General features: G+C 41.8%; 1 protein-coding gene across 1 annotated transcript in view; it reads right to left on the bottom strand.

The window, feature by feature from the left end:
* The window catches only part of BANK1 (B cell scaffold protein with ankyrin repeats 1), a 302,664-nt gene that overhangs the window by 246,197 nt on the left and 30,961 nt on the right, over positions 1-25,506 (bottom strand). Inside the window, exons 2-3 of the mRNA XM_077815076.1 lie at positions 11,313-11,711; positions 1,905-1,970 (exon numbers count right to left, since the gene is read on the bottom strand). Coding sequence (XP_077671202.1) covers positions 1,905-1,970; positions 11,313-11,711 — 465 coding nt within the window. The remainder of the gene's footprint in view (positions 1-1,904; positions 1,971-11,312; positions 11,712-25,506) is intronic.

Below are 25,506 nucleotides of genomic sequence, written 5' to 3'. Positions count from 1 at the left end.
CCTTTGCACTGCTGCTGAAGGAATGCAAGGACTGTGTGAGACTAACGACTTTCCAAAGTGGGCAGGATGAAGGTAGAGCTATAGCAGAGTCAGGGATCAAAGAAAGAGGGAACACAGGGAAGTGCAGCTCCTAATTATTTTCTTCTCTTGGGTTTGAGTGGGGAGATCAGCTCTCTCTCCTCACACCCCCGTCTATTCCTCCTATCATGCCAGCAAGCTAGAGGTGCTTAGCCAGTATGTTCCCAGCATATTTCCACTCCACATTAGCTCACTGAGTTACAGGGGATGAGGCAGTAACCTCAAAGAGACTTCCCTCTGTACATCAGCCCAGAGTTCTGGACATATTGAACCAGTGACTTCAGAAAAGCCCTCTCCCTGACTTCAGACCAGCAAGACAGAGGTCCTTAGTCACCTCAGAGTTCCCTTTGTCTTGACATCAGCCCAGTCAGCTACAGGTGCCAAGACGGTGAGTGACATCAGTGGCTTGCTGCTTGACATTAGACCAGGAAAACTGAGGTGTTGAGCTTGTGACATCACAGATACCTGTATCTTGACATGAGCCCAGCAAACCAGAAATGGTGAACTAGATACCCCACAGACATGTGACCTGAGTTCAGTCTAGCAAGTTAGAAGTTCACAGCCAATGAGCTTACAGCATCCTGTGCTCTGACATCATGCCAGCAAGGCAGAGTTGCTGATCCAGTAACCTCAGAGAGGCTCATACCTTGCCATGAGTCCAGTAAGGTGGAGGTGCTAAGCCAGGAATTCCGAAAGACACTTAGTAATCTCACCAAAGCTTTTTCATCAGCCAGCAAGTTGATTGTGCTGAGCTAGTAACTTCACATAGTGGTGTAACTTGACATCAGCCCTGCAATAAAGATTTACTGAAGAGGCCTTTAAGTAAGGGTTAGTAGCAGAGGCTGTGCTATGTGGGAATTGTTTTGCTAAAAGCAGAGGGAAAGTTCCACCTTCTCTTACTCTCCTGGGCTTGGGGGGGGGGAATTCATCTCTCCAAGTTCCATCTCCTCCTGTTTCTTAGCAGTGATTGATGAAATAAGCATTCATTAAGCAAATAATCTAGAATGGAAAGCACCAGGAGGAGCTGGTACCTGGCTGGGGAGTTTATTGGGCTCCATGCCTACCTGCCTTTAAGTGAAGCAGCATTGACATTTGACAGGAGAAAAAGTACTGTCCAAACTGAAAGACTCATATCAACCTCATTTCCTCTACAGCAGGGGTAGCCAACCTGAGCCTGAGAAGGAGCCAGAATTTACCAATGTACTTTGCCAAAGAGCCACAGTAATACGTCAGCAGCCCCCCCATCAGCTTCTCCCCCACCGTCCGCTCCCAGCGCCTCCTGCCCACCGGCCAGCACCTCCCCATCCTTCCCTGCACCTCCCGATCAGCTGTTTCATGGCATGTAGGAGGCTCTGGGGGCGGGCAGAGGGGGAGGAGCGAGAGCACAGAATGCTCAGGGGAGGGAGCAGGAAGGGGTAGAGTGGGGGCAGGGGCTGTGGCAGAGCCAGGGGTTGAGCAGTGAGCCCCCCCCCCCCCCCGGGGCCACCCCTGCTCTACAGGAAGATCCTTCCCTCCCCACCAGGGAGAAATGGAGAGGAAAAGCTCTCTTTCCCCTCTCCCTGCATGGAAGAGGGAGGTCCTTCCTCTGCCCAACACTACCTGGATTTGAGGGGGAGAGCAATGGTTCTGTCAGCTCCTTTTCCTCTTCTGGAACCCATGGAGGGATGGGCAGGTGGATGTGTGAGTACGAGACAGGTTCCTCTATGTAGTTCCACATTCTAGAAAGATTAGATCACTTCCTTTCGGGTCACACAAGATGTAAAGACTCTATGTGCTCAAGAGCCCTTTGCTCTACTTTCACGTAGTTTAGGGAATTTCAAACTCACCATCCGCAAGAACTGTTTCATAGATGCAAGACAGTGACTCTTTGGCTTCTTCATTCTGTGGTTCATCTAAGAAAAGAAAGATACTTTAATGGATGACATCTCCCTGAAAACATCTTGAAATGAGCATCTCCCTGGCCAGTCTCCCACTGCTTCTTAAGTTGTTTCTTAAAATGTTTAATTCTGTACTCCAGCAAGGACAGCTCTGATGACCATTGGTGGGATGAGAACTACTTTAAGAACAACTTATTTTGGGACAACTAGTTAATTCCAGGGCATTAGCAGTATATATTACAGATTTTTTTTTAATTGAAGCTATAACAGAGGTTTTCTTCCTAAAAATATTAAAACCTGCTTGTTATTCAGCTACATTCCTCAACTTACATACTAGGAGTGAGTAATGTATTAAATGTTAGTTAATCAGTAATTTATTTTTTTACTATGTGGAATAAGTAATATGATAGCACAAGTGAGAAAAGAAAACTATACTGGCACAGTTTATACTATGAAATGCAAAGCTTTGCCACTCTAAGCCAATATGGTCAGTGGTTCAGTCTTCACAGCAGCACAATGATGTGGAATTAAGGTAGAAGTCCCACTGTAGTCAGTAGGAGTATGTGGAATGAGGGCAGGATTAGGTCCTAGTTAGTTTTCACTTTGAACTTCCTGGTTTTTGTTCAGTTGTATCCCTGCCTCAATGCTACTGTCAATAGTTTAAGTACACAAAAGGAGACTTCTGAGAAATGAAATTCCTACAGAAGGGAATCACAACAGATGAGGTTCCATTCGAAATCTTCATTTTGACACACTGTTCTCCATCGATGGGCATTTCACACAATCACATAGAAAACCTGCACTTCTCATTTGACTATTAGGTATTATTGCCACTGAAATGATTCTCTGCAAAAATTAATACAAATTCTTTTAAATCTGTTATATGAAAGGAGAGATATAATAAAGCATCACCGTTTTCTTAAAATCAATGAACAAGTATATTAATGACTCTTCTGTGAGTAAATTATGTATACATTTCTTCATTGGCAAACTTGTGGTATAACTGGAGCATCCGATGGGCAAGTAACCACAATATTAAAGACCATTTTGCACAAATTCAATATCAGAAACTGAATGGAACAAAATAAAAAACTGTAATTTGACAATATATAGAAAGATTAAAAACAACAAGAAATGAATCTTAGAAATAAGGCAGGGCCGGGTCATTTATTTTTGCTTGCATTCCCACCCCCACCTCCCTTTTGAGGCTAAATCCTGAGGTTTCTTACACAAAGGCCAAAATATCTTAAAAGTGGTGGGCCTGCTGCGGAAGAGAAGATGAGGAGGGGGACAATCTGGGGAGATCCCTCACAAGCCTGTATACACCCTTCTGGTACATGCATCATCATAGCTTACCAAAAATGATGGGCTTGTGCAGGATTGTGCCTGAGGTATGTATAGTATGAATCTACATGGCTACAGTTTGGTAAGGTGGGGAACAGCAGCCTGTGCCTTTTATTCTTCTCTGTTCTACCATTAACTGAATGTGACCTAGCTGCATGAGTGCCTCAAGATCTACTCTTGGACTAAGGGTGAAGATTCCATCCCCACAAAATCCCTCATATCTTTTGTGGGCAAGGCTATTTTCTTCAGAATTAGACCCTTGATTTCTCCATTTGTTTTCTTGCCTGATAAAACTGTATTTGTGTTTTTCTTTGTGTTATGGTCCCCACTGAAATCTTCAATGCTTTTACAAATAATTATTACTGCAGCAACTCACAGTATTCCTTGGGTATTTCCTAGGTACTGTATAGGGAATACCAAGAATACGGCGGTAATCTTATCTACTTGCAAAGGCAAAAGCAAAAAAAAGGTTGCCATCAAGTTAGACTTTGACCTAGTTCAATCTGATGTGCAGGCAATGCACTCTTCCTTCAGTCTACCTGATAGGAGCAGTTAAACCCCTTCATGTAGTGAAAAGCTGCTACCTAAGGCAACTCGCTGTATGACAAGGCCTGAGGAAAAACTAACGTAGGTAGATTAACAGAGGGTTCCCTGATTGCCAAGGCAGAGGCCAAGTTTTGGGCTGGTGTGTATGTGTGTGTGTTTTAGAGGCAGAAAGCCAGCAGAAAGTGAAAAAAAAAAAACAGTGATGAGCGTGACCCTGAGGTGAAACACAGAGACAGAGCTTCTTGGGCACAGAACTTGCAGGAGAGGCAGGCCTGAGGATTTATGAGCAAGGAAACTTCCTGCTGTTTGTTTCTACTGTGTTCAAGGAAACAGAATTTTGCGTACATTCTTTGGAAATAAACAGGATTGCACCAAAGAATATACCTGATTCAGATCACCAATTTCTCCTCCTAAGAGAAACAGCCCCGCAAGGACACAAATGTTGGCTAACCACTTATGTCAGAGGAGTAGCAAGCTGCTTGTACCAAGATAGGTGAAAAATACAAGTAAGTCAGGTTTAAAACTGTTATGGGCAACCACCTTAATATCAATTGCGTTTAAAATAAAACCTGACAGAAATATTATTTCTTTGTATTATAGTAATGCCTACAAGCTCCCACTAAAATTGGGACCCATTGTGCTACCCACTGTACAGACACAGTGAGAGATATTGCCAGCATAAAGAGATTGCAATCTAAATGGATAAAAGAGACAAAAGATGGGAGGAGAAACAGAAAAGTAAAGTGACTTCCCAAAGTCACGTGGGAAAACTCGGAACAGAACCCATGTCTCCTTATTTCCAGATCAATGCCCTAGCCAGTAGGCTAAACTGCCTCTCTATGAGACAAAAAAACAGCCCACTACACCCCTAAATTGAAGATCTGAGTTCTGTGGTGACTTTTCAACACTATCTTGAAGTGAGAAAAATGGGACTGATGAGGACATAGGAACAATAGGTGCAGGAATTATTTGTTTTCTGTCTCTACCTGTCATTTCAACCCCAACATTCTTCTGCACTCCATCACCTCAATGAGTAGTGTAAGCAGCTATGCTGCTGTAGGAGCCTGGCAGGGACAATACAAAGCGTGTTTCACAGTTTATTATTCACTTGCAAACGAAAGTAAACTTTTGTGGGGATGGTCTCCTTGCTTTTCCCTGCAGCAGAAGTCCTGAGCAGCATTTGGTAAAAGAAAAAAACCAATGGCTGCTGGTGGGGAAAAAAGGAGGGTAGAAACTAAGACACTACTTAGATGCCACATGATGGAATCTCTCACTCAAAAATTAGGAAATGCCAGAATTAAGATTGCCTGTGCAACTTTAATTCAGCCCCCTTGAGCATGTGAATTAATTACAAAAATCACAAACTATTTTTTTCATATGACCCAGGAGGATGGACCTGCTCTGGAGGTGATTTGTGGCTGTGTAGTGAAGCAGGTTGTTGTCTGTAGGACCTCTGCCTCATTTGTTACGGAAGTTGGAAGGTGTGCAGTGAGTGAGGCTGGGGATTGCAAAAAAAGAAAGAATAGTCTCATGGTTAAGGTCTTGTGGCTAAGGCAGTTGAATGCTGTTCAGAAGAACTGGATTCTATCCAAAGCGGGGATGAAATTTTTCAACCAAAATTTTTTGTTAAAAAAAAAAATGCAGATTTGGTAATCCGCAAACATTTCATGAATTTCTGTCAGTTTTGCCAAAATGTTTGCTTAGAAACAACAAAAATATTCTGAGAAAAAAATCAAAACATTTTGTTTTGACCTTTTAAAACAAAACATTTCAATTTTTCAGTTCAAAATTTTCTTTAATTTATTTTATAACAAATCAAAAATGTTTTAAAATGCTCAAAATCTAAAACAAAATGTTTCATATTGGATCAAACAGAACATTTTGTATGACCCAAAAGGTATTTTATTTTTCAACTTCTTGAAACTGCCAATGAAGAAAAAACAATCAGTTATTTGCTTAGCTCTAATTCTATTCCTGCCTCTGCCACGGAGTTCCTATGAGATACTAGGCAAGTCACTTAAACCAAGCTTTTCAGATTTGGAAGCGGAGCACCACGGCTGGGAGCTGGCGGAGTGGAGCGGGCTGGGGCCGAGCTACTCCGCTTCCGCCACTGCTGTGAGTGCGGGGGGATCCCTTCTCCCAATCCCCCTCCCCCATGGTTGGGGCTGGGGCGAGGGAAGCAGGGCGGGCTGCTCCCGGCCCCCTGCTAATCCCCAGGGCCACTCTGGGATTGTGGGGCCCCCAAAAGTGCCCCCCACAGCTCCTGCCTCCCAGACCTTGTGGGGGGGGGAAGCCCCTGACCGCCCCCGAGACCCTCTGCCCCTTATCCAACCCCTCGGCCCCGGCCCGGCAGCGTCTCGGAGCTTTACCGTGTTGTATGCAAACCCGCGTTATATCGGGCCACGTTATATCGGGGTAGAGGTGTATTTAAGTGCTCAATTTTAAATTTCTCCTGTGGGTCACGAAAAAAGGGCCCTCTTTTTCTTTGGGAACAGGCTGTAGGAGAAGAGAAGAGAAGAGGACTGCTGTGTTTATTTTTGCCAACACCATCAAATAAAATAGAGCCATTAAAGAGAGTGCTAGATGCTAAGATTCCCAAGTCCTCGATAGATTCAAAGTCCTACCAAACAATCTCATAAAATAATAAGCTCATTTTAGAAACATAACCAGAGAGGTATCTATAGAGCGTAAAATTTTCAAAATCTACCCTCTCTTTTTGCATCTGCAAGATGAGGACAGAAATAACTGTGGAAACAATTTAAGGCATTTAGAGATCTAAGTACCTAACTGCACATGCAAATCAGTTACTTAGACATTGAACCTGTCTAAATTGTGCCTACAAATGATTGTGGGAATAAAAACAGAGGCCCAGTTAAGTCTAGGCTGAAAAACCAAGCCCATAGGATCTCTTTCTTAATGAATATATAACAGTAACCATCATTTCTAAGAGAAAGTACATGCCTAGAATCTTGGCTGTCTGCAGTGTCAGGTTGACAGCTACTCTAGAGTGTTGAGAAGTGGCAGGGGAAAGAGAGGAGGGGTAAGGCATAGAGTAAAACACAGTGTTGAACTGTACTTTCATCAATATTAAGAAAAGCTGAGGCAAAGAAAAGTCAAAATACTAAATTAATAGAGTCACCTTGCATTAAAATTAAACGCACAGTTATGTAGAAGAGTAAACAGAATCTTAGTTGCTACTTGGGAAAATACAACCTCCTAAGTCCTAACTTTTCTGTACAGCCTACATTTCTAATGACAAACGAGTATTCAGACAATTAAAAAAAACGGAAGAAAGGTTTTAATTAGCTGCTCATGATAACATCACTGTAAAAATGTTCACACCTTTTAAGAAGTCTTGCTATGCCAATCTCTTAACAGCAAAAATATTTGCATTCTTGCTAGCACTAAACAGGAACATAGTAAAATCTGCCACCATCCAGGAAACATATGTTACAAAGCATAATGCCTGAGTCTCAGTTCCTCATTTGCTCCCCCTATGAATGCTCTCAACCACAGACAGCAAATCCTCCTGATTTTAGGTTTTCTTTGAATCATGCTTTTCTGTAAACTGGATCTCTAGTGGGTACATTATCTAACTATCAACTAACACCTTTATTTGAAGTGTGCATGTTAATTAGTATTATTTATTTGGCTAGCATTATACGAGTACACAGCTGGAGAACAGTGCCAAAGGGTTGAAGTTGGCACAATCTGGTGTGGTAAAGGATATTTCGGCCAAATGAAGAGATATGGAGTTGGATCTCTTGGTCCATTCTATCCACTTCATGCTGCTCAGACAGCACAAAGAGAATAGAGTCCAGCTGCAAATTAACTAGCAGAGAATCCCCTTGCCCAGAATTCCCTCCAGGCGTAAAGCAGAAAACCCTGCTTCTGTGCCAGTCAGCCACTCGAACGTAGTGGCACAGCATGGCAGAGTTTGTTAACACCAAATCTACATTGATGTAAAGTCTGAGAGATTGTAAACCAGTGATAGAAATTAGAACAGGACCTCTTCTGTTCTATCTAATGCCAGGACTAGCCCAGTACTGAATCATGGAGCCAAAATCAGCTGCCAAATGGCCTCCTGTGCCCTGCAATGAATGTAACTCAGTTGCAGAGGAGAACTGATGCTGTGGTGTCAGGTAGTCAATACTGAAATGTGCCATGGAATACATGGGTTTTAAGGAGAAGAATGGGAGAGTTTTATGAATATTGACTAGAAGGTGTTGTGCAAGGTGGTACAAATGTGCAGAATGAACAAATTAGCAGCAATTAATAATGTTATGAGCAAATGTAAAAGGAAGGAGTAAAATACATACAATATTGTGTTCTGTTTGGTCACTATGTCAAAAGTTGTTGCAGAAACAGAGGGGATCAGAGATAGGTGATGAAAATAAGAACAAAAGAATGGCCATACTGGGTCACACCAAAGGTCCATCTAGCCCAGTATCCTGTCTTCCGATCGTGGTCAATGTCAGGTGCCCCAGAGGGAATGAACAGAACAGGTAATCACCAAGTGATCCATCCCCGTCGCCCATTCCCAGCTTCTGGGAAACAGAGGCTAGGGACCCCATCCCTGCCCATCCTGGCTAATAGCCATTGATGGACCTATCTTCCATGAATTGATCAAGTTCTTTTTTGAACCCTGTTATGGTCTTGGCCTTCAAAACATCCTCTGGCAAGGAGTTCCACAGGTTGACTGTGCATTGTGTGAAGATTAAAATGAGGTGTGGCCGGGCAGGCTTCCACATGAAGAGAGACTGAAAGTATTTAGCTTAATGAAGAGTAAAAGGAGACATGATGGGGCATACAAAACATTGGTATACAAAAGGTAAATCAAATGTACCTCTTGTTCTTTCATTGAAAAGCAACAAATTTCAAACTGATAAAAGGAAAAAATTGTTTTACAACATCCGAAAATCACCGATACAGGTTATCATTGAGACCGAAAGCTTAGCAGGATTCTGAATAAAAGATTAACATGGATAATGCAAACATCCACAGCTACACTAGTCAGAAGTAAACAATATAGAAGATGTAAACCTTTACACTTCAGGGCATATCACTAACTGATACAGATTAGGAAGAAACTTTCATTGTAACCAAGTGATTTTCATATTTGTCCACTACAGCATTTTTTTTTTTTTTGCACCTTCCACTGAAGCAGCTTTTACTGGCCACTATTTGAGACAGGATATTGTGGATGCCTTGCCACTTTACGTTGTCATATTCTGTAGTCTGACCACTGTAAACAAATGCTTTGTGACAACTGACCAAAATGAAGAAATACCTTTCTTCTAAGAAACTATATTTGTTTTTTTTTTAACAAATGTTTGCAGTTTCCTGTTTGCGGTTCCCACTGATATGGAAGTACAGTCCCTGTGCTAAATTCTCCTCTTAGCTATACTGGTGTGATCCAATTGATTTCATTCCCATGAATGACAAGGTTACTGAGCCAAAGAGCTCTTTCTCCCATTCAGTAGTCAAGCATCAGTAATGCACCGTAGGAAGGTGCAGAACTTTTGGGATGCCAACTTTCTGGAAGCCAAATCGGGTGACTCTGATTAGCTTTACTCCAGAACATAAAAGAAAGATCTAGAGGAGGGGATCTAGGACTTCTGTTTGTAAGTACAGTCGTGTCTGTTCACTTGGGTCCAAGCATGCTTTCAGTTACACACCAGTGTTATTGCAGAGTAAATCCATGTTCATGTAATTAAAGACTGGGTCTACTTCTCCACAGCACTGCCATAGTTTTATACTTGTGCAACTCCACTTCATGACAGCATTTTGGTGGAGTTGCTCTAGCATAAAACTGGGACAAGGGAGTGAGGAAAAAAATCTGACACTAGGTTTTAATTCATATTCCCGGAATTTTGAGTACTTCATTTTCCAACCTTCAAATGTTTAATGTCAAGTTTTTGATGGACTTTCCTTCCTTTATTTTTTTTTAAAGTAAAAGAAAAGAAAACTCTGATGTGGAGCTACCTGCTAGATAGCAGCACAACATTCTACCCTGCACTTACTGTGCAGTTTCTGAAGTCAAGGCTCATGTCCTGCTTCACTGAGTATGCACTTTGCATGCTGAATGAAAGTTTTCAAACAGAAGCTGTAACAAAAAACTAACTTATATGGGGGCAAGAGTGTGTGTGAATAGTATAACCACACAAAACAGAAGGAGTTTGGGAGCAGACAGAGGACTGAGAGGCCATGAAATAGCAGCAGCAGCAAATGCCTATCAGGAGTGCATATCGGGTGATGTGTGTGGAGCCTGTGATAATATTACTGGAGTGGCCTCCCCAAATTGATTGTGATACAGTCTTCCTACAAAACAGACTGCAGGCAGTGCTAGGTACAAAGTGACTCCTCAGTTCCATTTCTACAGCACAGTAAAGTACTTGCAAATGAATTTCAACCCTGTGCAATGGGCCAGCACAAGACCTATTCACTACTTAAGCTCTTAAAATAATTCTTATGTTGACCTCCTGCTCAGTGCTGATCTGCCCCAGCAGTCACATAACAAACATATACAGGATGCAATTCTCTTTAGCAGAAACTTCTTGTTTCAGCTGCTGCAGAAGATTAGCATACTGTTTCAGCTTGTGTGTGCTTCGGAGAGAAAAAGAATGACTGAAGTAAGCCCAAACTTTGTGGACAGCATATTTTCCATACTAGCACATTGCCTAGGAAGTTCTGAACTAGGAAATTAGGACAATTTGAAAGTTATAACAAGTTTCAGAGAGGTTGCCGTGTTAGTCTGCATCAGTAAAAACAAAGTGGAGTTCTTGTGGCACCTTAGAGACTAACAAATTTACTTGAGCTTAAGCTTTCGTGGGATATAATACATGGGATGGAAAGATAATTTTCTCTCTGTTGATACTCACACCTTCTTGTCAACTGCTGGGAATGGGCCACATCCACTTTGATTGAATTGGCCTCGATAGCACTACAAAAAGTAATTTTCCCTCTGTTGATATTCACCCCTTCTTGTCAACTGTTGAGAATGGGCCACATACACTTTGACTGAACTGGTCTCGTTAGCACTGACCCTCCACTTGGTAAGGCAACTCCTATCTTTTCATGTGCTGTATATTTATTCCTGCTTACTGTATTTTCCACTCCATTCATCTGATGAAGTGGGTTATATCCCACAAAAGCTTATGCCCAAATAAATAATAAGGTGCCACAAGGAGTCCTCGTTTTTTTTACTGAAAGTTATGAGACACGCATACACATTTTTCAACCATACTAATGGCAGGCATTAGATTGTTATAATTATCTGAACCCAGGGGTCAGAGAGACAAGAGTATATCATCCCTTTAAGCTCACCAGACAGCTTCTGAAGAACATTCACTGCAGTGCTAGACTTTCCAAAGTTGCATACTCCTTACTCTGGATCTAAGAGGAGGATAACTTTAATCATAATTAAGTGACAAATATATCATCAGCAGGATTAAACTTTAAAATTACCTTGTTGAATAACGCCAGCAACAATGGAGAGATATTCCTCGGGATCCTGATCGGTGGAGATCTCTTGGCTGCTCTGGTCTAAGGTCAGTATCTCATGTAGAATGTCTGAGTTCTCCACCCCACAAAGTAGAATCACCACCCTACCGGAAGGCTTAAGGACCCTGTCCAGGAAATATCTTCTCTTTTGATTCAGGCATTTTAGAAGTCCATTTGATAGTATGAGCAGTTTACATCTATAACAGGATAGAGAGAGTGACTCTAGATGCTGAATAGACAAAGTCTCTAGGTTGTAAAGTAAGATTCCTTGTTCCTTTATAATGTGTTTGAAAAGCGATTTTAAATACAGAGCCCATTCTTCTGCCTCTTCTTCATAAATCACCAGAATGTCCTTTGTATTTTCTGTAAAAAAAAAAAACATTTTTAAACCTCCATTTATCTAATATCCACAGTTAGCATGTTAGATTTTTTTCTCTTTGTAATTTGAAACAGAATGGTAGAGATAGAAATCTGGGTTTTCAACTGTTTGCAGAAAAATTTGAAATTTATGTTCCAAACTAGAATATAAATATTTTTGAAATTTCGTGTGGAATAGAAATTCTGATAAAATATCCCTTTTGAAAATTTTGTTTAGTAAAATTTTTGAAATTGTTTCAAAACAAAATATGTTTAATTTTTTCCTTTTCATATTATTTATTGTTTTTATCATATAATATCAGGGTTAGAAGGGAACCTCAGGAGGTCATCTAGTCCAACCCCTTGCTCAAAGCAGGGCCAATCCCCAATTTTTGCCCCAGATCCCTAAATGGCCCCGTCAAGGATTGAACTCACAACCCTGGGTTTCGCAGACTAATGCTCAAACCACTGAGCCCTCCCTCCCCATATCAGTCATTATGTCTCAGCAGTAGTAGTAGTAGTAGTGCATCTCACCTATCACATGTCATATTGTGCAGACAAAATATAATACTCAAAACAATTACTTTCTTATTTTTATTGTATTTTATTTACAAAAAAATATTGGGGCAGCTGCTACTTAATACAGATTAAAGCACCTTATTTTGTTGTTGAAAAGTCAACAACTTGTTTGTGATGTAATGAAGTAGTTTAACACTTTCAACAAGAAAATAATTGTTAAAGCATCAAACGGTTTAATTACAACTTGAACAGGAGACACTAATCTAAAAGAGTATATTCTGTCATCATAATATAACATGTCATTTGATGCACTACAGCAATTAGTTATATTATATTATAAATGATAGGATGCCATTGACACCACTGATATATTGATCAACAACAGTATGCAGCAAAATACAATATGACATCAAATTAATTAATACGGTTCTATTGTCACAAAGTTAATCACAGGTGGGTCTAAGCAACAGCATCCACAGACTACATACTTTTAGCTTAGTAATACAGGTTTGTATGCTATGGACCATATTCTACACTCAGTTTTCATGATGTAAATCTGAAGTAACAACACAGACAAAATTACACCTCTTTTATGCCATTTTAAGTGTGAACAGAATTTGGTTTGATAATTATATTAGTGTAAAAGCTCCAGTTTTAGATTTCTTTTAATAGAAAGCACCAAATGAATAGAAAGTTCATTTCTATCCCACTATACACTAGTTATTTTGATTTTTTAAAATACTGTAAACAAACAGAGCTTAGACATGGGAGCTGCATAGCTCTTATAGGCATATAAACACATACCACATAACAGCATACACCAACAATAAATACTAACCAATTAGAGAATTAAAAATGCATAAATCAAACATCCTCTGTCATTTATATAATATTACATATGCAGTAGAACGGTGGCATAAGTACAAGACCCTTTGTGCAAGAAACAATGTTGTGTAATGAAGATTTTCTGCAGAGTCCATTCAGGCCAAATCCTAAAGTCTAACTTGGGTAATTATAGAGCTCCATCACCATAGTTACTGAGCACCTCACAATCTTTATTATATATACTCAGAGAGAAAGAGAACCTCACAACACCCTAGTGATTATTCCCATTTTACAGATGGGGAGCTAAAGAACAGATAGACTAAATGACTTGTCCAAAGTCACACAGGGCACAGCAATGAAGAAAGCCCAGATCTCAGAGTCCTAGATTAGTGATATCACGATTTCAGGTAACTGCTCCTGTGTCCCCACTTCTGTGATACACTCTAGGAGTTTCTAGTCACGTCTCCGGTTTCCAAAATCACCTGTCTCTGTGTAGGGACCCTTATAACACTGTCTTCTGACCAGGGGTTTTTAAGCCTGTCCAGGACCCCCGCTGCTGCTGAGGTGAGCACGGTGGCCTGGGACCCGCACTGCTGCTGTGCGGGAGGCACAGTTGCCCAAGACTGACACACCAGCCGCTGCAGAAGTCACAGAGGTCCCAGAAAGTCACGGAATCCATGACTTCTGTGACCTCCTTGACAGACGCGCAGCATTATCTCTGGGGCCTTAGTAGGTCAAAGTCCTTCCAACTCTTTGGCAAGGGTCAGACCTCCCTCCCTTGGACAGAAGGTTCTGTCCATTTTCTGGATCAGAAAAAAGGCTTTGAGTCAGTTTACCTTTTTCTGCCAAAAGCCCTTTGTCTGTTGGTCACTGAAAAACCCAGCTTAAACCAGTATATGCAAAGCACTCCAGGGTATGGTACGTCTCTAGAGTTCTTTAGTCTTAATGATTCACCTTAATCACCTCCCACCATTTGTAGTTCCTAGAGAAGCTGTGCTAACTCTCCATCATGGAGCAGAACACAGTCATACATAATACTATTCACAGGTATAAAATAATATGGTCTGCAAAGATATTGCGATCGCATGCAATATCTGTCAGGTGTAGTACCACTGGACCATCATTCCTTTCTTAGCTTCTAATCCAGGGGTTAACATGCTGCAGGAAGTGGCACAGGCTGGAACTGCGAACCGCGGCCACTGGGAGCTGCGGGGGGCCATGCCTGCGTATGCTCAACGTAAACGGAATGTCTCACGGCCCACCAGCAGATTACCCTGACGGGCCAGGTGCCGAAGGTTGCCAACCTCTGTTCTAATCATTCATCCTTTATACACAGTATAGTGCATAATGGCATCCCAGAATGGTCGACAATGAACTGCTGCTCTCTCTCAAACCAGAGTTGATTGAAAATTTTCAAAATATATTTGAAATAGAGGCGCCCATATTTTCTGTGGTCAAAATGCGAAATCAGCCTTATGCAAGATGGCTCTCTATCCCTGTTTTAAAATGCAATTCTAATAAAAAGTGTTTTATAATACTATATTTCTCATTTTACTTAGAGCTAAAATTGAGTGCTATGGGTAGGGCCCTACCAAATTCACGGCCATGAAAAACGCGTCACGGACTGTGAAACCTGGTCTCTCCCCATGAAATCTGGGGTTTTGTGTACTTTTACCCTTATACTATACAGATTTCACAGGGGAGACCAGCGTTTTCCAAACTGGGGGTCCTAACCCAAAAAGAGGAGGCGGAGTATTGCAATGTTATTGTGTGTGGGGGGTCACACTGTTGCCACCCTTATTTCTGCATTGCCTTCAGTGCTGGGTGGACAGAGAGCGGTGGCTGCTGGCCAGGCGCCCAGCTCTGAAGGCAGCGTCCCTCCAGCAGCAGCGCAGAAGTAAGGATGGCATGGTATGGTATGGTATGGTATTGCCACCCTTGAAGGCAACGCTGCCATCAGCAGCAGCACAGAAGTAAGAGTGGCAATGCTGCAACCCTCCTACAATAACTTGCGACTCCACACAATCCTCTTTTGGGTCAGCACCCTACAGTTACAGCACTGTGAAATATCAGATTTAAATAGCTGAAATAATGAAATTTACTATTTTTAAAATCCTATGACCGTGAAATTGACCAAAATGGACTGTGAATGTGGTAGAACCCTAGTAAGAGGACACTGGGCTAAGCAAAATGGTTTCAGTTTTACAGTGGTTTAAGGAAGAGGAGAGGCCGTGAGGCTTTTTTTTTTTTTTTTTTTTCCAGACCCTTATCTTGATTTTGGTCAATTGTATAGAAGAAAAGGATAAAAGAAAAAATGTTGTTAGAGTTACATAAGGAATATCAGAAGAGAAGATAGAAGTTCACAAATTGTAGGGATAAAAAAGACCCTTATAATTATCTAGTCTGATCTCCTATACCACAGAACCTCACCCAGCAATTTCTGCAACAAGCACATAATTTGTGTTTGAGCTACAGTATATCTTTTAGAAAGACATACAGTCTTGATTTAAGGACTTCAAGTGAAGGAGAATTCACCTATGTAAATTATTCCACTGGTTACGTATGCATTGTTAAAAATCTTCACCTTCTACTCTGAATATGTCTCTCTTGTTTTTTCATGGTATTTCATTTTGCCTTTTTCTGCTAGTTTAAAGAACCCTTTACTATCAGAAATCTGTTTCCCATGTAGGTACTTTTAGACTGGAAATAGTGACTTCTCAGCTGGCTGTTGGATATACTTTGCAGATCTCAAATCATTCTTGTAACTTTTTTCTGAATCTCTCTCGGTTTCTCACTATCCTTTTTGTGAACATCAGAACTGCACATAGTCTTCCAGTAATTAGAGAAGAGAAGAGAAGAGAAGAGAAGAGAAGAGAAGAGAAGAGAGATTGGTATCAGCAAGAGTTCTATGCATGGCAGACATGCAGCATTGGATCCATGGCTAGAAATGTCTTCAAAGTGCTTTTGAGTCCTTTAGTGTTACATAAATATAAATCATATACACAAAAAGGTGAAAATCACATCTGTGCAGAGGGACATCAGAAAAGTTATGCACTGTCTCAGTCCAAGACTTAAGAGAAGCCGCAGTCTGAAGGAATGGTGGGAAAGTTGCCTTGAAGTTATGAAATATGAAAAAGCCTTATATTTTTCCAAATGCATGTTTTTATTTTAAAATAGTGTGCAAACAACTGGAACACATGTGGGTATGATATACCTGGATGGAAATTTCATACTCAAAAGAGCCTAAGTGATTTGGGAACATGTGACATTCTATACCTTGGGAGCGTCCTGTAACCCCCATATTCCTCATTTCTATATAATTGTGATCTTACCTATAAAGCATGCCTTGTAAGGTATCGGTGAAAGGCTATGATCTGCTGAAAGTCATTTCTCTATCCATGTATGTATATCATTAACACACATGAAGTTATGAGAATTGTGTTGTATGGTTGTCACTAAAACATGCTGTACGTTGGGGAATCAGCCGGATATTAGCTCTCCGGAGGCAAGATCAAGGAAAGTAACCAACACCCGGGGGTGTCAAACAACCCATCAACAGCCATTGTCTAGCAAGGGAGCTACAGTGCAATGACTCACCTGCATGAGGCCACACCAGGGGAATTGCTCAACCTTACCTGGAGACTCAGCAGTGCCCCCAGACATGCCTGGATTTGTGCTCCCCGAGCACATAGGACTGAGGGTATAAAACAGACACAGTGGCCACATGCTTGGCCTTTCTCCTTCACCCATCTACGCTGCAAGCAACAAGGACACTCTGAAGACTCCAACTGAGGGGACTGGCCCAGATTTCGAGGGGGAAATCCGTGTACTATGAGCTGCAATATCCAGTGGAGTGAGAAAAACTGCTTAGTCTTGTTGTTGCCCAGTCAAATAGGGTTGAGAGTTTAGACTGCGTGCTTATATTTTATTTTATTTTGGTAACTAACTCTGACTTTTTGCCTATCACTTAATATCACTTAAAATCTATTTTTGTAGTCAATAGATCTGTTTTACTGTTTATCTTTACCAGTGAGATCGTATGAAGTATATGGCAAATCTGCTCAGGTTTTGCAAAGGTTGGAGTATATCCACTTTCCATTGATGAAGTGGTGAACCAATTAATAAATTTGCACTGCTCACACTGAGCAGTGCAAGATGGTATATTCCTGAGGTACAAGGCTGGGAGTTGGGGGGATTTGGCTGGTGCCTTTCTCTGTGTGATTCATGAGTGGCTCCGGGAGCATTCATACAATCTACGTGGGTGTGAGGCTCCACATGCTGTTGTGCTGAATGATCACAGCACCTGGAAGGGTTTGCTGCTGGTCACTAGCAAAGCATTGTGAAAGACAACCCAGGCTGGAGAGAATTAAGGGGGCACAGTGGTCCTACAGTCCCAGGCTGCACCCTGAAGATCCTGTGACAGAATACAAAACCCCAAATTCCACCCTGAGCGTGTGACTATGTCCTCTGCTGAGTGGGGATGAAAAGGATTGCAGTTTGGGGGAGGGTGAGGTTTAAGCCTTTTATTATGGCAAAATTACAATAAATTTTTCAAATACTACATCATACAGTACTTATTATGTATGAAGGATCAGGTTAATATTCAAAGTGTTAAGTTGTTTACTGAGAGGTGGGCTGTATCTCTTTTTTACCATATTGATGTTTTTTAAAGAGAGAAAACACACAATGGCGTATTTATGTAAGGAAAGGGGGTGAGTGAGATGTATATTATACATTTGCTGGAGAAAGAGATTTAAGACATGTATCATATAAACTTTAATTTAACACATTTTTCTTTCCTGATCTTTTGTTTATGGGGAGACTCATAGGACTGGTACTTCATTACAGCTGTTTGGTGAAATGTTGGTTGTTTAAATAAGAAGGCAAGTGCTATTAAATTACATACAGCTGTCTTTCATTTAGAGGTGGGAGAAAAAGTGGGTTTGTTTTGCATTATTTGTTTCTCTTATTTTTTTTGATTTGTGCCATTTGATTTGTTGCTTTCTAAGATATTCTTCTCAGTCTCAATTTAACTTTTGTTAATAATGAATGTAAGAGCTGTGTTTGTTAATTACCGTGATAAACTCAGGACAGAAGGCTGCAAGGGGGAGGTGGGGTAGAAGACAGTCCCAGAAGGTTAAAAGGCCCTCCTCCCTATCAACTGAGGAGGGGTGACTACAGGTCAGTGAGGATCACCTGAGAGGGAGTTACATGAGGTCAATTAGGATCAGCTGATTCCAACTAAGGGCGGTCTGAGACCTGTTTAAACCCTCTCATGGGGGGGGGGGGAGGGGAGGGAGGAAAGGAAGCAAGCAAGCGAACGAAACTAAGCTAAGCTAAGGTAAGCGTAGGTGAGTAGCAGCAAGGAAACAAGCCTCTCCAGGAGGGGAGGCTGCATTTTCTCCCATAAGGGCGAAAAACAAGCCCAAAACACTGATTGAGAGAGGGACAGACTGCCGCTATGCAGCCAAGAGGGACTGTTTTACTCCAAGCCTGTCTCTCCAAGGCAAAAAACAGCTGAGGCTGGTGAGACCCAGAAGGTGGCTTGCTACATTAGATTTATCATAAAGCAGGCAGGAATCACTGTTAAAGTGGTATATGTGCTCAAATGTAAGGCTAAACACTACTCAGTTACTTATCCAGAGTAACTTCATTAAAGTCAGTGAAATTACTATGGAATTACAATGCAAACTGTGAGCAAAATTTTGCCCCTACTTTGAATATTTGCAAAGAGCCTACAGGAAGGTGATCAGGCGAGATATCTTCCCCAGCCATAGTGAGATTCAACAACCCATTGTGACACTAAGTATCCCTGTATTCACACCCTCCACACTATTGTAATAATCTTTGTACAAAATGTGCCTTGTAAGGTATCATCTGAACACTAACAACTCACTGATCATTAATATTCTTGTTTGATGTATGTACATGATGTATATTAAGAGTTATGAATATATGCTGGAATTATGACTAAAGTATGTGAAAACCAGGTACAGCGAGGGACTTGTTAAAACAGGTCTATCCTAAAGAAAGGACTGTGTTTACTTCAATTTACAGATAAGCAGTAAACAGCACCATCAAGACAGCTGGGGGAGGATATGGCAGAAAACAGAATAATTTTCATTTCAGCAAACACAAATGGGGGAAGAGAGAGCATGGAGCTTCCTTCATCAGACTCAGTGTTGCCTTTCTCACAGCTTGAATAAACTTTACTTTGAGGGGCTTCAAAGGTTTATTGGTCTATACAAGGGATCTGAACCTTAAGTGATAAGCAATTGGATTAACTAATTTATACAATATTACTTAGTATTATAAAGTGTATAGAGTGAAGTCTTTTCTGAAAGCTAATGACATGCTGTTAATTAACAGCATTTTGAAATGTTTGTATTAACACTATATGAGGAAATATGGATACTTAGTGATATTCTGTTTTACAGTCTGTGACCAAACAGGAAGAAACAAATGCTCTCCCAGACAGTAGAGAAGGCAGCTATTTACCGGTCTCCTGTGCAAATTAAGCACGGTGGAATCAAAACAACAGAAGCCCCAATTTACATGCAAGTGGATAGGAAGCCAATAGGAAGGGAAAAAACAGCATGAGGTCATCCTGCCTATTAAAGCAAGGTAATTGAAATTTGGAAGATATAAGCAAGGACAGGAGACATCTTTGGCATCCATCACTAAACAGACACAAGAGGTCAGAACTCTTGCAAGGTGAGAAAGATGGGTCCTTCAACCAAAGATTGATATATTCCCAGTAGAAATATTCCTCTTTAAAATATAAATGCAATTCTCTAAGGAAGCTTACTTGAAAACTACATTACACCCAGACTTCCACCTCCACCTTCACTCCTCAAAGTAAAATAATTATTACAGGGTACAGGAAAAGAAGTCCAGATATAATTCAATAGAACTCAATAGTGAATACAGTATAGCAGGTATTTCACTTTTCAGTCTCCGTGAACTTAATATAGATGAGAAACCTACTTACGCAAAGAATGTACCTTGCTAGATTAAGCTTTAGACATTTTGATGCATGTTTATACTTTGCCTGTAAACCTTTCAAATTATTTCTTTTACTTAACCTATGTCCAATTGCTAATAAATTTGTTTCATTTTTTTCCATTATAAACCAACTCAGTTCTGTGTTTGAATGGAAGGGTATATTTAAGCTGCCATGTGCTTTTGTCTCTCTACATGAACAAACCTTATTTCTCTGAACTGTCCAGTGGAGGGAAAGACATTACAGAACACAGGGTTGGGGGAAAATTCAGAACTGGGAGTGTGCACTACCCTGCAAGTAGTAACCAAGGCTGCTGCAAGCCAGAGGGTGGCCGTGGGTCTGTAGATAGGCTGCTGGGGTCCAGGATGCTGAACCACGTCTGCCTAGCACACAGACACTCAGAGTGTGACTTGCATGCTTGTGAACTTGTTGTAAACATCCCAGGTTGGCAGCTACAGCAGCAAAACATTGTGAGACACCTAGGGTTGCAGGGCAAGTAGTGACGCAACTCCTCATTGCACCCTGAACTGCTGTCACAACCACCCATCATTCACAAAAGGAGAGACCACCAGTCTATTCCTTGTAAGGCACGAAGTGTTGCCATTTATGTCAGTGGAGCCAGTATTTCACGTATAACACTCAACAGATAGGATTTATTTGTTTCTTTCCCCTAGGTTGGTTTTGACTCAGTTTCTTGGAGATGAAAGGTTCTGCAACTGTTCACCAACTCCCTAGTTACAGACCAAGAAAAAGTTAAAAGCCTACAAAGCCAAAAACCTACTGGATGCCCCAAACATTAATCTTTGTATATCACAATATTATTTTTCCCTGTAGAAATATTTTTCTTTAAAATATAGATGCAATTTTCTAAGGAAGCTTACTTGAAAACTACATTACACCCAGACTTCCATCTCTACCCTCACTCCCCAAAGTAAAATAATTATTACAGGGTACAGAAAAAGATGAAGTCCAGATATAATTCAATAGAACTCAGTGGTGAATACAGAATAGCAGGTATTTCAGCAAGAATTTTTCCCTTCATTGTTTTTATCTCTCACTATTTTTCTTTTGTGTATAATGCAAGTTGAGAAGAATTTTGTTCCTCTGAAAGTTAATGTAATACAAACTATCACCACCTGACAAAATTAAGCTATGCTTTAACTGTTCGTACTTGGTAGCAGAATCAAAGGTAGAAATAAAATGTATTATTAATTCTGCAATGAGAAACAATAGGAAAGTTTATGTCATCATCCATAGCAGGAAAAGACTTTTCTGTCAGGCCAAACTATTCTGTCAGGCCAAACTAATCAGTAGGTTACTGATGTGTGGTCACCCATAAAAGCATAACACAACACTACCATAAAATGTGCCCTCTAAACCATGGTTTGAAAAGAAAAATGTTAATCTAATATGCTTCAGGAGAGATAAAAAAAATTTTTTTTTGGGTGGTGCTAGTAAAGAGGAAAATCAGGAACTTTTGCAGGGGGGAGGGTGAAATTTAATTCCAAGGTAAGGATTAGAATTATGGATATAGGATTATGAAGAAAAGTAGAGTAAAAGAGAGTAGGAAATAATTGGAAAACTGAGGAGAAAATTACTTTAGAGAAGTGTGTGGTGTACCAAACAAATTTATCTGGGCAGGGAAAGATCTAAAAGGTTTGGTGGTTTTTAACTGCTTTTAAGCCTGTACATTAGATAATTAGTTTCTCTATTAATCTGATTTATAACAAGCTTCTGCTTTCTTCTTCATTTCAAATTAAGCAAGAAACACTCAGGGTCACTGATCCTTCAGGTTAACATCAAAATAGAATCACAAAAACAGGGCCTTTGCACAGATTACATTATATTCTCTACAGTATACATTTTCCTGACTGTATAAAGAATTTAATAAGATATGTTTAGCTCTTCTCTGTGATGAAAGGAGATCTTTGGCAACCTACAGGCACACACAGTTTTCTTTGGCTCTTTCTACACAGCAATTTGAAATGGTGTTTCCACTTTTCTAGAGAGCTGCCTTTGAATATGGTATTTGCCAACAAAAAGGGCATAACAGAGCTTCCTTGGATAGCATAGACAGGATCTAACCATGTTAAACTGGCTTGGGACAATTCCATTTTCTCAGCCTGTTTTAATAAAACTAAGGTTTTATCTCAGTGTGACAGGGTGGATTGGCTCTGCACTGGTATGGAGGGGGTTAATCCTTCCCTTCTACCAGAGGAAGCCCCACCCCTGAGGCTCTGCTGGGCATGCTCCACCTGGAAGTCAGCTATAAAAGCCTGCAGAGCTGCCCAGTCAGGGTGGATTGCTGAGGAGGAAAGATACTCTGCAGGAGTGTCAGCCTAGGAGCCATTATAGCCCTTACCTACAAGAGCTGAAGAGCCAGAAACCTGGACCAGAGGCCTGCCACTACTGGAACCCCAGGGAGTGTCTGGTGCTGAGGAGCCTAGAGACCCTAGAGCTGAAGAGCCAGAAACCTGGACCAGAGGTCTGCTGCTATCAGAACCCTAGGAAGTGTCTGGTGCTGAGGAGCCTGGAGACTGCAATACCATATGGACCACTACTACAGGAAAGCTGGTTGGAAGTGACCCAGGGAGGGTAAGGGAATGGTACCTCCCACCCTTATGAGGTCAGTGTGTTTTGGTAGGATTCCCTGCTGACCCTGTGGTGGACTGCTCTGCTGCTAGTAGGGCCCTGGGTTGGGGCCCAGTGGGGTTGGGTGGGCCTACTGGGGGCTGCCACCCCCTTGTGATGGCCCCCAGGCACCAGCCACTAGGCCACCTGTTTTGCCTCCAAAGGTGGCTGTACTGACTCTGGCCACCAGGCCATACTATCCCACTAGAGGAGGAGAATTAGGTGGACTCTTGCCATTGGGCCACGCTGCCTTAGGGGCACATTGAATGGACTCTGGCTGCTAGGCTGTGCTATCCCACTCAGGAAGAGGCAGTAGGTGGACTCTGGCCATTGGGTCCCACTGTACTGACTACTGGAGTGGGGGGGTTAGAAAATGGACATAGGCATAGAAGTGGGGTTACCTCCTGCCCCCCGTCTTAAGGGGCTGATGAGGTACAAAGCCTGCCACACCCAGTTTCAGAAGAATCTTGATCAGCGTATTGTTCTGGGTACACTACCATTTGCTGTAATTTGCCCCACTTCTTTTAGTCTGGAATGGGGAAGGGAGATCAGCTACCAACCCTCTAGCTGTCCAAATCTCCCCAACTCAAGGAGTCCCTAGTTTTTCACTTTAAAAACTTTGTCATCTAAATGACAAGTCTCTGCCTTATGAGAGATGCTCAGTTTCTCTCTCTCATGTATGGCATCTACAGAGCAACATTCTATAGATACAGCTGTAGGTCCATAAGCCATTTTAAGGCATCCTCTCTGTTCAGTGACCGGTGTGAAGCAAGTTGGTGCTCTGTGTCTAGTGGACAGCTGTCCATGACCCAAAAACCTCTAAAACAAGCAGTCTTCTTGGCTGTCTCAGCAGAGGCACCAAAGACAGAGTGGACATTGTTGCTGAGTATCTTACACAGCTCTAAATGAAATGAGGAAGATTGGATGAATGTCACCTAGGCTAAACTCTTTGGTTGATAGCTGATGGTTGATTCTCCATAGTTGTCAATACAGTACTTTTCACCAATGCTAAAAATAAAAAACCCACATTTTCCCTGGAACAGAAGGATGGGGCCAGGGAAGTGCTAGGCTTTTAATAGTCAAATATGCACCTATGTTGTTTATACCTGGATTTCTACTGGCAGAGAAGCTACGCAGAATGCCATCATAGGTGAAGATGTGGCATGCTCTCCCACTATCCCCAATTCCACTGAAACCCCTCCCTCCTAGTCTGCAGGGTCCTGCCTCAGCAGTAACGGAGAGCTGCTTGGGATTGACGAGTGTGTAACGGGGAGTGGGTGCTCTCTGCTGCTTTATCCCTTCTTGAACTTACCTGGATAAAGCTTTGCAGAAAAATGCTGTCCATCCTGCCTACCAAGGAGCAATTAGGGCAGTCGGGAACCATGCTATAAAGAGACAAGAGTGTGATGGAGAGATGTGCACAGGTACTGGTCTCCATGCGAAAGTTGCAGCTTACCATAGATACTGAATTTCTCCTCAGAACTCAGTATAAAATCCCTCTCAGTTCCATGTGTGCACGCAGGGTGAGAGGAGAGGGTTGACACACCAGGACCACCTAGTTAGAGCAATTAGGATAAAACTTGACAAGCTGAAACTCTGGCGTCTCCTGGCCCGTACACAGACTGACTCTCCACGAAGAGTAACATGGCCATTAATCTGTACATGTGCCTTGCTGTGACAATATAATATACTATGGAATTCAAGAAAAGTTCCACCAGAAACCAAAGCAATCCCTGCAATTTCTTGGTGAAAAACCGAATGAGACTATTAAATTTAATGTTAATCAGTATCCCTGAGATGACACTTTCCTCCCACATCAGGAATAAATTTACCAGTCAAAGTACCTGGCACACAACCCGTAACATAGATGCATAGTGAGATATCTCTGACCTGCTAGACCTCAACAAGGCAAATTCCCTGAAGCAAGCCAAAATGGATTTGTGTGGGAGGGACAGCAGAAAACACTTTAGAGCTACTCTTGGATAATGGAAAATGTTTTCCCATGTTGCTTCTCAGAGATTTGCCACTAATGGAAATGAAGATTTTTACAACTGTTTGCTTCTAAGCTTTACAGTGAGATGATGAAGTACCTAAAATGCAGTGAAGCAGTGGCACGCCTGTTTCAGTTAAAGCAATTATCTTAGAGGAAGGACATTCCTACCACCACCACATGAACTAGCTCAGTGATTGGTTTCAGAGTAACAGCCGTGTTAGTCTGTATTCGCAGAAAGAAAAGGAGTACTTGTGGCACCTTAGAGACTAACGAATTTATTTGAGCATGATTGTATTTGTATTCTCAAATTGCTGTTAAACTGTTGTCATGTGCACATAGGCTGCATTTCTTTGCCTTCAATTGTTAATTGCAATGATTTGTGTAAGTAAATGCCTTCTCTTACTGTACATAACTAGCCTTCACCTCTTGCCTATTGCATTCAGTGATATTCAGTAAGGCTTTTGATACTGTCTCACATGACCTTCTCATAAGCAAATTAAGGAAATACAACCTAGATCGGAGGTGGGCAAATTATGGCCCCCAGGCCACATCTGGCCCGTGGGACCGTCCTGCCCGGCCCCTGAGCTCCTGGCCGGCGAGGCTAGCCCTCTGCCCCTCCCCTGCTGTACCCCCTCCTCCCCCGCAGCCTCAGCTCGCTGCACCACCCGTGCTCTGGCCCACTGCTCCTGCCGGGCAGCACAGCAGCGTGGCTGGCTCTGGTGAGGCTGCGAGCTTCCGCCGCTCTGAGCGGCATGGTAAGGGGGTGGGGGTTGGATAAGGGGCAGGGAGTCCTAGGGGGCAGTCAGGGGACAGGGAGCAGGGGTGGCTGG

Source organism: Eretmochelys imbricata, chromosome 4, assembly GCF_965152235.1.
Source record: "Eretmochelys imbricata isolate rEreImb1 chromosome 4, rEreImb1.hap1, whole genome shotgun sequence".
Taxonomy (NCBI): domain Eukaryota; kingdom Metazoa; phylum Chordata; order Testudines; family Cheloniidae; genus Eretmochelys; species Eretmochelys imbricata.
Note: the sequence above shows the minus strand (reverse complement) of the source record. Positions and strands in the feature narration are given on the sequence as shown.